This window comes from Tiliqua scincoides, chromosome 2, assembly GCF_035046505.1.
Source record: "Tiliqua scincoides isolate rTilSci1 chromosome 2, rTilSci1.hap2, whole genome shotgun sequence".
In the NCBI taxonomy this organism is placed as follows: Eukaryota; Metazoa; Chordata; class Lepidosauria; order Squamata; family Scincidae; genus Tiliqua; species Tiliqua scincoides.
The window spans coordinates 206594970-206611670 of record NC_089822.1 but is presented as its reverse complement, the minus strand read 5'-3'; the positions used below and the strand labels follow the sequence as shown (position 1 = coordinate 206611670).

At 42.7% G+C, this 16701-nt stretch overlaps 1 protein-coding gene across 5 annotated transcripts in view; it reads right to left on the bottom strand.

The window, feature by feature from the left end:
• DOCK3 (dedicator of cytokinesis 3) overlaps window positions 1-16701 on the bottom strand; it is a 282465-nt gene that overhangs the window by 184803 nt on the left and 80961 nt on the right. For all 5 annotated transcript variants that reach the window (XM_066613546.1, XM_066613549.1, XM_066613547.1 and 2 more), the window contains exons 10-13: window positions 16173-16254; window positions 13985-14045; window positions 11672-11819; window positions 8368-8456 (exon numbers count right to left, since the gene is read on the bottom strand). In XM_066613546.1, the coding sequence (XP_066469643.1) occupies window positions 8368-8456; window positions 11672-11819; window positions 13985-14045; window positions 16173-16254 (380 nt within the window). The remainder of the gene's footprint in view (window positions 1-8367; window positions 8457-11671; window positions 11820-13984; window positions 14046-16172; window positions 16255-16701) is intronic.

Sequence of the window (16701 nt, the reverse complement as noted above, 5' to 3'; positions counted from 1 at the left end):
CACACCTGGAGTATTGTGTCCAGTTCTGGTCGCCGCATCTCAAAAAAAACATAGTGGAAATGGAAAAGGTGCAAAAGAGAGCGACTAAGATGATTACGGGGCTGGGGCACCTTCCTTATGAGGAAAGGCTACGGCGTTTGGGCCTCTTCAGCCTAGAAAAGAGACGCTTGAGGGGGGACATGATTGAGACATACAAAATTATGCAGGGGATGGACAGAGTGGATAGGGAGATGCTCTTTACACTATCACATAATACCAGAACCAGGGGACATCCACTAAAATTGAGTGTTGGGCGGGTTAGGACAGACAAAAGAAAATATTTCTTTACTCAGCGTGAGGTCGGTCTGTGGAACTCCTTGCCACAGGATGTGGTGCTGGCGTCTAGCCTAGACGCCTTTAAAAAGGGATTGGACGAGTTTCTGGAGGAAAAATCCATTATGGGGTACAAGCCATGATGTGTATGCGCAACCTCCTGATTTTAGAAATGGGTTAAGTCAGAATGCCAGATGTAGGGGAGGGCACCAGGATGAGGTCTCTTGTTATCTGGTGTGCTCCCTGGGGCATTTGGTGGGCTGCTGTGAGATACAGGAAGCTGGACTAGATGGGCCTATGGCCTGATCCAGTGGGGCTGTTCTTATGTTCTTATGTCTCTCAGCATTTGCTAACATCTTAATTTGCATGTAGTTGTCCTTAATGCCCTCTATGATAATGCAAACTCCCGCAAATATGACAGAACAGCTGATATAAGCAACTGCAATGCAAAAATGTCATTTGGGCAGCCCAGAAAGTAACATAAAATTTGTGAAGAACTAATCCTACCAGCATTTAGTGAAGTTCTAAATAGCTTTGCACAAGTCACAACAAAATATAATTGACAGTCCAATTCTCTGTCCCATCCTGTCCCCCATCAATGCATCAGCGCCAAAATGGCTCATGCTGCAATTTGCAAGTGGAGATAGTCCTGGAGGCCTCCTGGTAAGAGAACAAACTTTCCCTTACCTGGGGACTGGCCTTCATGGCGCAGATGGGTCTACTTGGACCTGTGCCAGCATGGACCTGTGCTATGGAATCTGGTCTGGAAAGGGGGTATGGATTTGGCAGCCACTGCCACTGCCAAACAAGCCCCTTCTTGGACCGAATCTACCCCTGATGCCATCCCATTACACACACTACCTGCCCCCATTCCGCCCTCCCACTTTCCCCACTGTCCTACCTGGGTTGGTGGGTCTGTGACAATCCTCCAGTATGCGGGGGAAAGCTCCAGTCCTTCCACCAGTACTCCAGCACCATGCAACTCTGCATATTGCTGGAAGGGCTTCTAAGACTGCCACAAGACAGTTAACACTGGCGGAACACACTTGTTCTGCCAGTTTTACAGCCAATAGAATTGGACTTTAAAACAATTCCTTTCAACAACAATTCAGTGCAGACACATAGATGAGATGCCTGAAAATGTGGAAGAAACACTGTGCAACTTACTAAGAACAACAGAATTTGCATTTTAGCTGTCAACTTTGCTAGGCAACGAATCTTTGGTTCTCGCTTATGTGTACTATATAAAATATGAAAAATTGGCTCAAGAGTTGTTATCTGCAAGGCAACAAAGAAAAAATACTAATGGGGAATCAATATTTCATGTTGTTTCACAGTTCTTCAAAGTAGGGATGTGTAAGGCAGGGGAAGTGGGGAGGGACATACAGTCAGGGGAGGCAGAGCCTCAATGACCCAACAAGTATAAAAACAAAGCACAAACCCAACAAGTAAAAAAATACTATCTTGCTTTTCCATGCCACTTTCTTCTCCAGAGCAGTCAGTGAGTTAAACAGTGCATGCATGCATCCACCCACAGAGTAAGGCAGCTAGCAGCCGATTCACTGCAATAATGGCAGCTTCCAATGAAAAACAGGCAGGGTACCTATATTAGCAATTGTTGGAGAGGAGTAGGCATAGTTGCTCAGGTCCTGATCCTGAACAGTGTGTGCACTGGGCCCGGATTCCACCACCTGGCAGTCGCCCGGACCACCTGGCAGCGGAGAAGTGAGTAAGGGTGTGGGTGGAGGTGGGTAGGAGGCATTCCAGGGTGGGGAGAGGTGGGGGGGAAGGTGGGCAGAGGGGAGGAGGTATGGTGGGGGGAGGGAGTGTGGCAGGAGGAGGGTGGGAGCAGTGGAGCTCAGCTCCACTGGGTCCTGAGCCCCATGTCGGACCACGTGGTCCAACACAGGATTCGCCAATTCTGCAGCAGCTCCAGAGCTGCTGTAGATTCAAGTAGCCCATTGCGGGGCTGCTTCCGTTATCCAACGGTTGCCTGGTTGCACGCTGGTTAGCTGCTGGTGGCTGCCTGGTTGAGCACTGGATACCGTGGCAGCCATTTTGGCACCATGATAGCTCAGGATTGGGCTGCCTATTAGTTAGGTGTAATAATGGCTGGTTTCTAGATAAAATCAGACAGGGTGGCTGGCTTCCAGTGAAAAAAAGGCAGGACACCTGCATCAGCAATTATTAGGAAAAGAACAGGCACAGCTGCCTCCATTCTGTTGTAAGAAAGCCATGAAAAAAGCAGGGAGCCTGTACAAAGGGATTGGCTCTCTAAAGCACATGGGGAGGCAGCTATCTAGTTGCCTTAGGGGGGGTGTTGCTGAGCTCTCCCTAGCTCTGAGTGAGGGAAGAAGTTTTTTCAAAAAAAATTATTTCTGGAGTGGGGGAGAGAGTGTGTGTTTCAAAGAAGGCGAGAGAGAGAGAGAGAGAGAGAGAGAGAGAGAGAGAGTATTCATGTGGCTCACTGCACATCACTGCAAAGAAATTCAGCTTACTAACATACTTGTTTGTGCATATTTGCTTGAGAATACCAATGGAGCACACAATCAATGTATGGTCACTACTGTGGGTGTGCGGCTTACTTGAAAAAAGCAGCACCAAATGTCTTTCCCACTCAATGTGTCATTCACCACCAACATCTGGATGCAAAAAACCCAGTGATCGCCTGCACAAATAATCACACATTGTCATTATGGGAGTGAGTAAGATTAAAGCCCATGCTCCCATTGATCAACTATTCCTGGAGCTCTGTGATGAGAATGAAGATTGTGAATGTCTATTACTTCACTGGCTAGCAAAAGGCAATATTGTGCGATGTTTTTAAAACCTTTTTGACAGTAATGTGAATTTTTTGGAAGACATGAACAGTGATGAACTCAACAACATCAGACACAACACTGTTATCTATCAGAACTATTTGCAAAGTTCAATGAAATGAATTTGCAGTTGCAAGGAAGAGGTTAATCTTAAACCCAAGTCTGAGTTTCAATGTTTATTTCGAAGTTAAATCTACTCAAGTGCAGTATAGGCCATCACGAACTGTACCAACTTCTAAGACTGAGCTAGTAGAGAAAGGCTGGATGATGATCTGCTTTTTGTGACCATTTGGATATGCTGCATGAAGATATATCTGAGAAATCTGAGGACTTTCTTTCAGTGGAAATTCCAGAATGGGCGATAAATCCACTTTCAGATATTGAGGAAGTTAGGGTGGTGGAAAGACCTAACTGAGTTACAAAATCTCTTTGAGCTGAAGCCAAAGGTTAAGAAATTGTTTTGGATACATAAGAATATATCTGATCAACTTCAGATTACTAAACATGGTGATGCTGTTGAACGACTTCAAACCAGATGCTAGGAAACCAATATCACTTCATCAAGTCCATATAACTGCATCAAGAATTTGCTGAAGTAGTTACTAAGTGTAATATCTAAGATTCTTGCTAAGTGACTATCTGACTAGTATCAATGCTGGTATCACTGGATCAGAGTAGTGCTGCACCCAGCGTTCCATCTGCTGCGCCTGATCCTGGATGACCTCGCCTGTGGCAGACTTCAGAGGGGCAATTTTCCTCTGTGTTGGACCTAGGGCCTGCTTGATACTGTCATACATCCCCTTGATGTTGCCCATGTCAGCTGCTATCTGTATCTCGGAACAGAGCTGGAGCCAGTAGTCGTTAGCACATCTCCTGGCAGTCTGTTGGACTTTGCTGCGAGCAGTTCGGAGGACCTGTAGGTTGCGCTCACTGGGACAGGCCTTGTATGCTGCTTGAGCTCTCCTCTTTTCCTCAATGACTGGTGTCAACTCCTCAGAGTGGGCTTCAAACCAGTCTGCCGCCTTGTTGGTCTTCTTGCCGAATATGGACAAGGTGGTGTTGTAAACGGTATTCTTGAAATGTTCCCATCTGTTGGATGCGTTTGCGTCGGCCGGGCCTGGAAGAGATTCCTCAAGCGCTTGTGCAAATTCCTCCACTTTTCTCTGATCCCGGGTCTTGCTGGTATCAATGCGAGGTCTTCCTTCCTTTTTCGTGTGATACAGTTGCTTTGTTTGCAGTTTCACTCTGCTGCACACCAGGGAGTGGTCAGTGTCGCAGGCAGCACCATGATAACTGCGTGTGATCTTGATGCTGGGAAGGCTGGAGCGTCTGGTGAGGATCAGGTCGAGCTGGTGCCAGTGCTTTGATCTTGGATGTCTCCAAGAGACTCTATGTTGGGGCTTTGTGTTGAAGAACGTGTTGCTGACACAGAGACCGTGATGACAGCAAAACTCTAGCAGGCGTAGTCACCAAAGAAGCACTGAACAACATTGAGTGCCTGCCTGTGCTGGAAGAGCTTGACAGTGAACCAACCCTAGAAGAACTTCACGTGGCCCTGGACTCCCTTGCCTTTGGCAAGGCACCTAGAAAAGACAGCATCCCTGCTGAAGTCCTAAAATGCTGCAAAGAGATCATCGTCACTGAGCTGCATGAAATCCTCTGCCTCTGCTGGAGAGAAGGTGGAGTACCTCAAGACATGAGGGATGCAAACATCATCACGCTGTACAAGAACAAAGGTGACAGGGGTGACTGCAACAACTACCGCGGCATCTCTCTCCTTAGCGTTGTAGGAAAGCTGTTTGCCCGAGTTGCACTAAAGAGGCTCCAGGTACTTGCAGAGAGCATCTATCCAGAATCACAGTGTGGATTCCGAGCCAACAGGTCCACCACTGATATGGTATTCTCCCTTAGACAACTGCAGGAGAAATGCAGGGAACAACGACAGCCACTTTTTATAGCCTTCATAGATCTCACAAAGGCTTTCGACCTGGTCAGCAGAGACGGCCTCTTCAAGATTCTCCCCAAGATCGGATGTCCACCCAGGCTCCTCAGCATCATCAGATCTTTCCACAAGGACATGAAGGGCACTGCTGTCTTCGATGGCTCCACATCAGACCCCTCTGACATCCGAAGCGGAGTGAAGCAGGGCTGTGTTCTTGCGTCAACCTTGTTTGGGATTTTCTTCGCTGTCCTGCTGAAGCAGGCCTTTGGAACTGCAACAGAAGGCATCTATCTCCGGACCAGATCAGACGGAAAGCTCTTCAACCTCTCCAGACTGAGAGCAAAATCCAAAGTCCAGTTGAAATGTCTGCGTGACTTCCTCTTTGCCGACGATGCAGCTGTCACTACCCACTCTGCCAAAGATCTCCAGCAGCTCATGGATCATTTTAGCAAGGCCTGCCAAGATTTTGGACTGACAATCAGCCTGAAGAAAACACAGGTCATGGTTCAGGATGTAGACTCACCTCCCTGCTTTACAATCTCTGAGCATGAACTGGAGATTGTCCATGACTTTGTGTACCTTGGCTCAACGATCTCCGACACTCTTTCTCTCGATACCGAGCTAAACAAGCGCATCGGTAAAGCAGCTACCACGTTTTCCAGACTCACAAAGAGAGTCTGGTCCAACAAGAAGCTGACGGAACATACCAAGATCCAGGTCTACAGAGCTTGCGTCCTGAGTACACTTCTGTACTGCAGCGAGTCATGGACTCTTCGCTCACAACAGGAGAGGAAACTGAGCGCTTTCCACATGCGCTGCCTCCGACGCATCCTTGGCATCAGCAGGCAGGACAAAGTTCCAAACAACACAGTCCTGGAACGTGCTGGAATCCCTAGCATGTATTCACTGCTGAAACAGAGACGCCTGCGTTGGCTCGGTCATGTCGTGAGAATGGATGATGGCCGCATCCCAAAGGATCTCCTCTATGGAGAACTTGTGCAAGGAAAGCGCCCTACAGGTAGACCACAGCTGCGATACAAGGACATCTGCAAGAGGGATCTGAAGGCCTTAGGGATGGACCTCAACAAGTGGGAAACCCTGGACTCTGAGCGGCCCGCTTGGAGGCAGGCTGTGCAGCATGGCCTTTCCCAGTTTGAAGAGACACTTTGCCAACAGTCTGAGGCTAAGAGGCAAAGAAGGAAGGCCCATAGCCAGGGAGACAGACCAGGGACAGACTGCACTTGCTCCCGGTGTGGAAGGGATTGTCACTCCCGGATTGGCCTTTTCAGCCACACTAGACGCTGTGCCAGAACCACCTTTCAGAGCGCGATACCATAGTCTTTCGAGACTGAAGGTTGCCAATACATGAATATATACATGATCAAGTATATCAACTGCATTTAATAAATTAAACTAAAAGTTTTAATTGGATTTTGAATAAATGTGCAGTTGATTGTTACTGTTTTTAATTTTATTATTTTCTTCTTCTTTAGGGTTGAATCCTATCCAACTTTCCAGGGCTGATGCATCTGTGCCAATGGGGCAGGCACTACATCTTGTGGTGGGCAGCAGTCATGGAGGCCTCCTCAAGGTAAGGGAACAAATGCTCAGGGTTGAACTGCAGCTGTCTTGGTGTGGGAAAGTTGGATAGGATTGAGCCCTAAGTGAGTTGTGCAAACTGCTATTCTGAATAATGCTTTTCATAGGATAGTTTAGGGAGCACTGGGGATGGGTTTATGGAACCAAGTGGGTGGTGGCCTAAAAAAGTTTGGGAACCATTGGTCTAGATCAGGGGTGTCCACTCTTTTGGCAGGAGGGCCACATCATCTCTCCGACACTGTCGGAGAAAAAAGAAGAATTAATTTACATTTAAAAATTGAATAAATTTACATACATGAATATATTAGAGATGGAGCTTATATGAATGAATGAAGGTCTCACAATAGCCCAAGGCCTATAAAAGGGCTTACATAAAGCAAGGCTGGCCTTTCTTTTGCTGCCGCTGCTGCTTCATAGATGTGAAACAGCAAGCAGTGGAGGGAAACCTCAGCCCACAGCTCACATTAGGTTGAACAGTTGGCCCTCGTGCTGAGAGCAGTTGCATCGGACCAGCGTGGGCTCCAACACGTCTCTGGTGGGCCAGAGGCTCTTTGGAGACTGGGGGGTCCGCACAGGCCAGACAGGGGGTCCCTGAGGGCCACAAATGGCTCCCGGGCCAGGGTTTAGGCACCCCAGGTCTAGATCATTGTCTTTCCCTAGACTACTTGATAGACAATATGTAGCACATGTTATATTGTGCCTCACTGCTATAATTTTATGCAAGTTAACCTGTGATTAAGTGCCCTGTCCTATCCTTTCCTCACCATTACATGCAGCTGTGCCAAAACAGACAGTTCTGAATGTTGTGTGTGTATGGTGGGGCGGGGGGGGGGGGAAGAATTGGGAGCCAGGGTGGGAAAAGGGAAAATATTTTTCCTTACTCCTCTGTAAGCCCTTTAATTGTCAATGGGTATCCTCAGATCTGCACCAGCTTTTTAGCGCAGAGGAGAAAGGAAGAAAAAGGAGAGAAAAAGAACGCATGTTGGCTGGCTCTGGAGAGGATAGCATCTAGCACAAGTCACCTACACCGGGAGCCACCCTCTCTTCCCCTAGGCCCTCCCTCTTTTCTACTCCAATCTTCCCACCTGCTGACCTACACCTGCCTGCCAATTTACTAAAGTCAGTGGGCCCTTTTCTCCCCATTGCCATGCATAAGGTTATATACAGTATCTATGGTCCAGAAGTAGATGGCTATGCACACTTCTGGATTGGTGTTTGTGATGCCGTAAAGTGCATTCTGTTGCCACAAGGCTCATTCAGGCGGTGACAACACCACTAAGGATTGGGTTGTAAATCCTATTGAACACAGTGAGACTTACCACTGACTAAACAGCACAGGTTAGTATTCTAATATACAATTTATATTTATTTGGATATTTTTAATTTTTTTTTTTCAATTTTCAAGAATTGCTTTTAAACCTATTGCAATCCACTCCAAGAGTTTGGGATGAAATGAGCTAGATATTTAAATATTGTAAATTTCAAAGTAGAAGTAAGTAGCTGGAGAAGAAAACACTTTAATGAAGAAATTAAAATTGATTTCTTTTGTGAGTTATAATTTAATGGGACAAGGCTATGGGGTGTTATGACAAACTCCTGTACTGTAAAGCCTACTACTGCACCACTAATGAATAGTTCGGTTCAAAGAGAAACATACATGAAAAGTAGTTGAGAACTATGCAAATGAAGTATTACCATAGTTTGAGCTGGGTGCTGTATATTTGGTGCTGGACTTGCGAATAATATTTTCATGGATTTGATACCATTCATTCTCATTGTTGCACCTGAAAAAGTATAGTCACTGTTAACTGTTACTCTTTAAGATTTAAATGTACGTTGCATAAGCTATGCACCAACAATAATAGCACAACTCACAACTTTAATAGCAATACACTGGAAAAATGAAAGCCATGAAACTGTATTTAAGAGTAATTAAATCTGAGATGGGATATAAAATACCATTTCCAACTTTAAAAATGCAGAAAAAATTATTTATTTTAAAAGTCCATAAAAGTACCATTGGTACTGAAAAATGTAGGCATCTCCCGAGTACGTCTACTGCATGCTTGGAGTCAAGCATCTTCCTTTTTTACTTTATGTATTTACATAATAATCACCAAGGTTACTAGTGGTGATAAATACTATGCAACTCGCATCTTACAAATACAACTGCCTGGTAAAGCTAGCATCCCATACTGGAAAATCATGATGTAGTGGCTATGTAAAATATTGCATTATGTCCTTTAGTTCTCTTATTTGGGTACTTAACAGGTAATGTTCAATCTAAATATACAGAGGTATGACTACATGACTGTCTACAGCAAAAACTGAGGTTGCACACCGCTGGAAATTAGCTCAAAGGTGCCCAGAGTCTCTCTGTACAGGCTGGATGCCAGGAGCATCAGCAGCATGGCAGAATGGTAAGTGCTGCTCACAACAAGGAGAGCTTTCTCCAAACACCAGATCTGGCCCACAGGCCATAGTTTGGAGATCCTTGTATGAGAAAGATTCAGGAAGCATTAACTAACACAGAATGAATGCTTGAGATAAAGAAGACAATTCCACTGGACCATTCATTTCACTAATATGATAATACCATCAATCAGTCGCAAATTCCCAAACAAGAGGAAAAGGAATAAATTATTCCAGTAGTGTCCTGTGCCTCTTTCCAAGTAGCCTGGGAAGTACTTGCAGAGAATCAGCTCAGTATGCCACGTCAAATTCCAAACAACAGTGTTCCCTCATAAGATTTACTTGCATTCACTACCATACTAGCTCATCAGTTGGAATTGCAGGTTTGCAATTAGATCTATTCACATGTGTTCAAACTACTATTTCATGTTATAGGTTTGCTACAGAAAAAAGCTAATGCCTTTAGAATGAGAAACTAATTGCCCTGAAACAACACTTGGAAGTGGATTCCCAATCAGTAGAGGTATTTCTGGTATTCGCAGGGGATACATTCTTGGCCCCCTGTGGATACTGGAAACCACTGATAAGGGGAACCCTATCTGTCCATTATCTCCATGTAACTTGATCATTACCTTTGTTTAGGTTAATGACCTTCACGCAAAGTGAAAACGTTTCTTCCTTTAACCCATTTTTGCCTGGCCCATAGGTGTACATATTTGGTCCCTGTTGCATATATGCAACATTGGGAATATTAAATAAGTGCTATAAGCACAAAGCTTATAGCAAGTGGAGCAGGTAAGTAGCTTGCAGCCTAGAAGGGACACTAAGAGAGAACAGGAAGCAGGAAATTGTTTGCTATAAATGTCCCTTTTAGCCTGCAGGGTATTTGCCTGCTCCACTTGCTATAAACTTTGAGCTTATATTGTTTGTTTAAAGCAAGAAACATTTTCCCACCGTTTGAAGGTCAACAACCTAAATAAAGGTAACAGGGCGCAAGGAGTATGGATAAGTGAATCTGTGGATGCCAGATCCACCTGTATATAATCCCCAGTTGAGATATAGGCTGCTTCAGCTTTTTCCAGAACATCCTAGGAAAAAACTGGGAAGAAATTAGGGTTAGGATGCAGGGTATTTGTTTAAATTAAAATTCAACTTTAAAAAATTAAAATTTTTTGATGGATTTGATGGAAAAGTTTTATTTTCCTTTTTTTAAATAATTTGATCTAAAATGAAATCCGAATTTAAAGCAACCAACATGTTAGAGTATGAGAAGCTCAAGGGTTATCCGTATTACTTTATTTATTTATTGAGGCATTTCTACTCTACCTTTCAGTTTCCAAAAGAGGCTCCAAAGCAGCTGACAAATTCTACTGGACAACAATAAAAGTATGTTACTTCTGGAATCTAAATTTTATTTTTTCTATCCTCCTCCCCCCCCCCCCCACTTCTAAGTTATTTTATTGCCACCACTTTGCTTATTAAGTTTTGGATTTTGATTTTTTTTAGTCTGAGTATTGTGAACAGCCCTGAATTGTGAGAGAAGGGTACAGAATAATTTTTTTTAAAATAAATTGTACCATGGGCAATATTATGCCTCTCTCTATCCTTTCCTTCTCCTTGTGCATTACTGTTTCCACCTAATTGCTGTTCCTGATTGTTCTCTCAGTAATTTGTAATCTATATACTGTTAATTGTGGGGATGCCTATTCATGACTTGTTCTTATCCACAGGCTGTAAGAAATGCACCACGGGCATATCTCAGTTTTGCAAAATATCTCATCCCATGTGTATGACCACTCTCCTGTGGCTAAATGCTTTACAAAACAGCCACAGGAGCTAAGAGGAAGGTGGTTTTTCTCACCTGCTGCTTGACTCACAGCTACACCATTGCAGTTGGAGTCAGAGTGGATGCGGGGTCATTCAGCTTTCACTACGCCCACTGCTGTTTGCCATGTACTGCTGCCTTCTCTTTCAGGGAACCCACCCTAGGTTGGGGAACAGTATTCTATTCAATTTTTGAAATTTTAAAAGCCAAACTTGGCAGCACTGACAGTGCCATCAGTAATAAAAAAGGAAGCCTATAAATCCTAATCCGAGATGACTTATAATGAGTAAGCTTAAAAATAGCTTTGCTCACATTTAGTCAGCAGGAAAACATGGCTCAGAACCAGAATGCAAAAACAGGGCTATCAAGCCACTTTGAAACTGCTGGAAAAAATGACAGCTTTTTCTCTACCTTGTACTTTGCCTTCCTACAGAAAAAACTGACAAGTCACAATGGTTATTTAAAGAACTGTGCATTAGCATCACCAAAACCAAAGCAAAGATATTAGAAAGTAGGAAGCTTATTGAAAGGGATGCATACACATGCTCCAACAGGAGATTTATCTACCTGGGTATAAAAGGGAAAGCAGCTGATATAATATGTCAGACACAGGAAGATACCAAAAGCATTTGAATGACTTTTTAAAAATTGCAAATCCTAGGGAAGGACCATAGAACTTATATCTTATATAACATTAAGATACATGCCTTAATACGAACAATTCACATAGATTTTCTCTTATTCTTGGAATAAATAACTTACGTGTACACCTTGAGAACAAAATCCTTTTCTTCTTTTAATTCAGAGATTGATGGAATTACATCCATAATACTTAATACTGCACAGCCATATGGACGCCGATAATGCAGATGAGAAGGACCCTTTCTTGAATCATTTAACAACATACGTCCTAAAACAAAGTTACTAGAATTACAATTCAGTCTGAGTTCTCAAATCTCAAACATCTGTTTTCCAAAACAGAAAGGCAAGGTATTAGTCTGATCTTGCTGTACTAACACATAAGCAGTTTAAAAGCTGTGTTTAAAGAGTTGAATCAATTCAACAGTCACAAAACATGGCCTTGTATCTGTTCCATAGCAAAATTATACTGGCACTCACATTTAGAATCATGACAACAAAATGTTTATATTATCCAGGTTAAAGATCATTTATATTCTTAATATTTTATCATCATGTAAGGGTATACATGTAAGTCTTGCACCATCATTTCAAAACTACAAGTAGAAGGAGACAGTTTCTGTCAAAAATCCAAGTTTCTGTCTAGTTTCTTCCAAATATGGAAAAAGTAGCTAAAAGCATGTTATATCCATCTACCCCTTTCTTCCTATCCTACTCCAAGTCTTCTTTTAGGAAGTTGATGAATACAAGCAATTTAAGCTAAGGAAGAGCTGTGAAATGTATAAGCTGAAAGACCTCAAGGAAATAAAGATCATTCACTAAATATACCTCAGCTACAGGAATGGCTGCACATCAGTTGGTTCCATTTTCTACAAGTGCACTATTTTGCAATCAACTGTCACATTGTACAGCAAGCCTCATGGTCTCTCACTATTTTCAAACAATTGTGTGCCTCTGCATCCCTAAAGACAAAAATGTAGTATGCTGCTCTGTGAAACATTACTTGGGAAGCTGTTCTTGGGGTTTCCCTAAGAGAGGTCCAGTGGCCCACTATCTGAGTAACCAGTTAAGTCTTGAGGTGGGCAGTTTCAGCCCTTCCTGCACTCCAGAGACTGCCAAAGGGAGAGGTGAGGACATCAAATAGCAGCAGTGGGGGCCACACTGAAGAAAGATATGGCGCTGCTGAGGTTTGCTGCAGCTGGGAGACTCCAGCAGTGTTGGATTTGCACAGTAATAGTGGTGATTCATGAAGCTAATGGAAGGGCCAAACTGAATGCACAAGATGACAGCCTTCATATTGCCAGAGATGAAGAGATGCTCGGGATGAGTTGACTGAAACCTGAGACACCTGGGACCAGGAGATAGTCAAGGAAGTCAGAAAGGAGAAGGAGGAAATGAGATTAAACCCTTCACTCTGCAGCATTGGGGGAGGGTGAGGAAGGACCCAAATCAGACAGTCCATTTCATCAAAAATCACAGAAGTATCTGTAAAAATAGTGTACCACTGCACTAGTGAACCTACACTACATTTATAAAATGATATCACTGCCCTAATATACTCTATAGTACGATATACTCTGCTGGAGAGTATGCAGATCCATAAAGTCTTTTCTGCATATGTGGTGAAGCCCTAACAAGGTTAGTGAGCCTGTATCTTAGTGGATATCTTTGTGATGAAATTGCATCAAACTTTGCAATTAGATCTCAAATTAGCCCTTTTGACTTTTTATTTTGCTACATAATAATCTTGTTAAGTTTCTGCTGGTGGTGGTGAGACTGGAAACTGCTTTGTCATTGGAAGTCACCAGAGAAACTGGTTTCGGGCAGGGATCTTTCCAAGTCTTATCTGAAGATGTGAAGGTAGCACAGCCTCCCCCCCCCCCCCAAAAAAAAAATCACAGTGGAGCATATTAGTTCATTCAATCACCAGATAGCCATCCCTGGTTTATGGATTATATATAGCTACATATACTGCTGAACACACCAGCAGAGCAGCTTTCAATTTACTACATACAGTACAATCCTAACTAACTTTCTAGCGCAGGTGCAGTTGTGCCGGTAGGGTGCATGCTGCATCCTGAAATGGGAGGGAGCAGTCATGGAAGGCTTTTCAAAGTAAGTTAATCCTTGTTCCCTTATCTCAGTGTTGCATTATGGCTGTAGCGGTGCTGGAAAGTTGGATAGGACAAGTATTTTGAACAGATACACCTATGTCTTATTCTATCCAAAAGGTCTTAAAATCTGTATTTTTTAAACCCCAAACTACTATTTATTGATTATACTCATTTGCAATGATACAAATGTGACCTCTTGTTCTATTAAATTTAGCTGTCTAACTGGCTTGCATAGGGACAGCATCAGAGCAGTACAAGGCATGGTGTATAAATATTAATTCTGCATTAACATCCAATATGTATTCAATAAAGTATACTGTACCTAGCCGAATTACATGGGCAACTATGTACAAATCTTTCTTCATATCCTTACTACTGAGATCCTAACAAATTGAGAAAAAAGATATAAAAAATAAAAAAAATCATAGTCAACAAAGATTAATTTAAGAGCAGAAGCTACTTTGAAAATTAAAGGCATTCATGTATATTTCTGACCCCAGACCAGCAGTACAGATACAGAAGCCCGGAAAAAAACAGTAACATCTTGGAAACAAAAAACATGGTGTGGTTTTTTTTATCTAGTAGAAAATTGTAAGTTGGGCGGGGAGGGCTTTCATTTTTTCAATTTAGCCTCTAACACAACATTTACTCTTTCAGAGTGACATACATTTTTAAATTCTACATATTTGTGCCTATAGTTTGAATACAACTATCAGTTCAATCTTGTGTATGCCTACTCAGAAGTAAGTATTACTATGTTCAATGGGGCTTATTTATTCCCATGAAAGCATGGACAGGATTGTAGCCTAAAGTAGTGTTTCTCAAACTGTGGGTCAGGACCCACTAGGTGAGTCGCGAACCAATTTCAGGTGGGTCCCCATTCATTTCAATATTTTATTTTTAATATATCAGACTTGATGCTACCATGGGATGTGACTGCATTTAAGGAAATGTGACAGACCTGTACTTTTAACAAGCTATGTATATTCTTTTAAAAATGATAGTCAATGGGATTTACTCCTGGGTAAGTGTGGGTAGGATTGCAGTCTAGGATTGTAAAAATTTTTCCTGCTTGATGATGTCACTTCCGGTCATGGCATCACCTCTGGTGGGTCCTGACAGATTCTCATTCTAAAAAGTATGTCCTGGTGCTAAATGTGTGAGGACCACTGGCCTAAAACACTAATACTTTTAACTTTAATAAATACTGTATGCATGTTAAATCATGCACTACAATTAATTATCTTAAAGTAGCATAGTAAATTCAAATCTGATAAGAAAGCATGTGTTGCACATATGCCATTCTGTCCCCCTCAAATTGCTGTCATTTCCAGAATAAAAAAGGAAAAAAATAATAACTTCAGGGTTTATATATTAACCCTGCATTTATATATTACACTTTGGAGTGATATGCTTCACCTCTGATATAACCTTCCCCAAAAAGTATTGCAACTTCATAAGCAACTGTATTGTGGAGATAATAGTAATACATTTCCAGCCTTACAAGTCAGTTAAAAGGTTCAATACTCAAGGAACTATTGCTTCTCTATATGGCAGTTGTTCCCAAACTAGTAGGTCACAACCCACCAGCCAGGGATGCACTTGTCCATGCTGCTTTAGAGCCTGCCGCAAGGCTCCCTGTGCCTGCAAAAGTCTAAAAAAAACCCCGCTAAATGTTTGTTTTCGTGATGAAACCGTAAGTGATCCTTTTTTTTCTTTTTTAAAGACTTTTTCAGGCATGGAAAGCTCTGTAGAGGACTCCCTGAACCTCCCAGGACTGCAGCACTGGCTCCTCCTAAATAAAACCCCTTCTATCCCTGGCAGCAGTGTAATCCTGGGAATCATGTGACTGCCTTCCCCTCTCCCTCACTTACATTTATAGTGCTTCCAACCACTTGTAGGAGTTTGGAAAGTAATGCTATATGAGATGATGCAAGGGGTGGCAGGGGAAAAAAGCTTTATAAAATTATCTATACAGCTATTTATTGAAAACCTGAATCAAACCACATTTATAAGCTGTCCCCACTACAGGCCCTGCAGTAAATATAGGCTGCAATCTTAACCTCACTTTCCTGGGAGTAAGTCCCATTGAACACAATAGGACTGACTTCTGAGTAGACCTGCTTAGTATTGTGCCATAGTCTAACAAATTGCTCCCTTCCCCATACTGATATTTTCAAATGGTGTTTGACTACAAACAGAAGAAGCAAATAAAAAGATAATTCTAATTTCATGCCCATTAGAAACAATGGGCAAATCAAGTGACAAGTGACAGACAAATGTGGCAGGAAAAGGAGCATCTCCAATCCAATTTTAAAGTTAATTTTTACATTACTACTGTATAATAGATACTACATTACAATATAAGTAATCTGAAAAAGTTACATGATAGCATCTAATTAAAATCAAGCATATAACTCATTCTCAGTATAGAGCAAATATATAGCTTTCTCTTACAATCAGTCTGCAAAAAATTCTTACTAGCAAAGAAAATGAGAAATGTTACATACTGTAAAGAGTGCACACATTCGGTCAATCTTCTCTGGATTTTTGGGCCCCCCATTCTTGTTTAACCTTACCATAAACCTTTCACTGAAAGGCCAAAAAAAAAAAAATTACATTCAACTGACAACAGTTAGTTATTTAAAATATGTACTTTCTACAAGTCAGAGTTTCAAAACATTTATGAAATTACTCAGCAAACCTGACTAATATTATTCTGGAAAGGTATAACAGGCAGGAAAATCCTAACTTGCCCTGGAGCAAGCAGGCTGGTTGGCCTACACTGTATCCAGAGCAGGACTGGGCCAGGTTGCAGCGCAACTTGGAGTAAGGGGAATTCTCCCCTTACCCCATGTCACGGGGCAGCCACCCCTATGGAAATACTCGGATCTGTGCCACTTAAATCAGTGGTGCAGGTCCAAGCAGCCCACTGTAAGGCCAGGCTGCTCACAATGGGAGTTAGGCTTCAGCCTAAGTGCTGGATCCTGATGCGACTCCCTCCTGGGACCAGTGTGCCCACCAGCCCGCCTGCTCCCC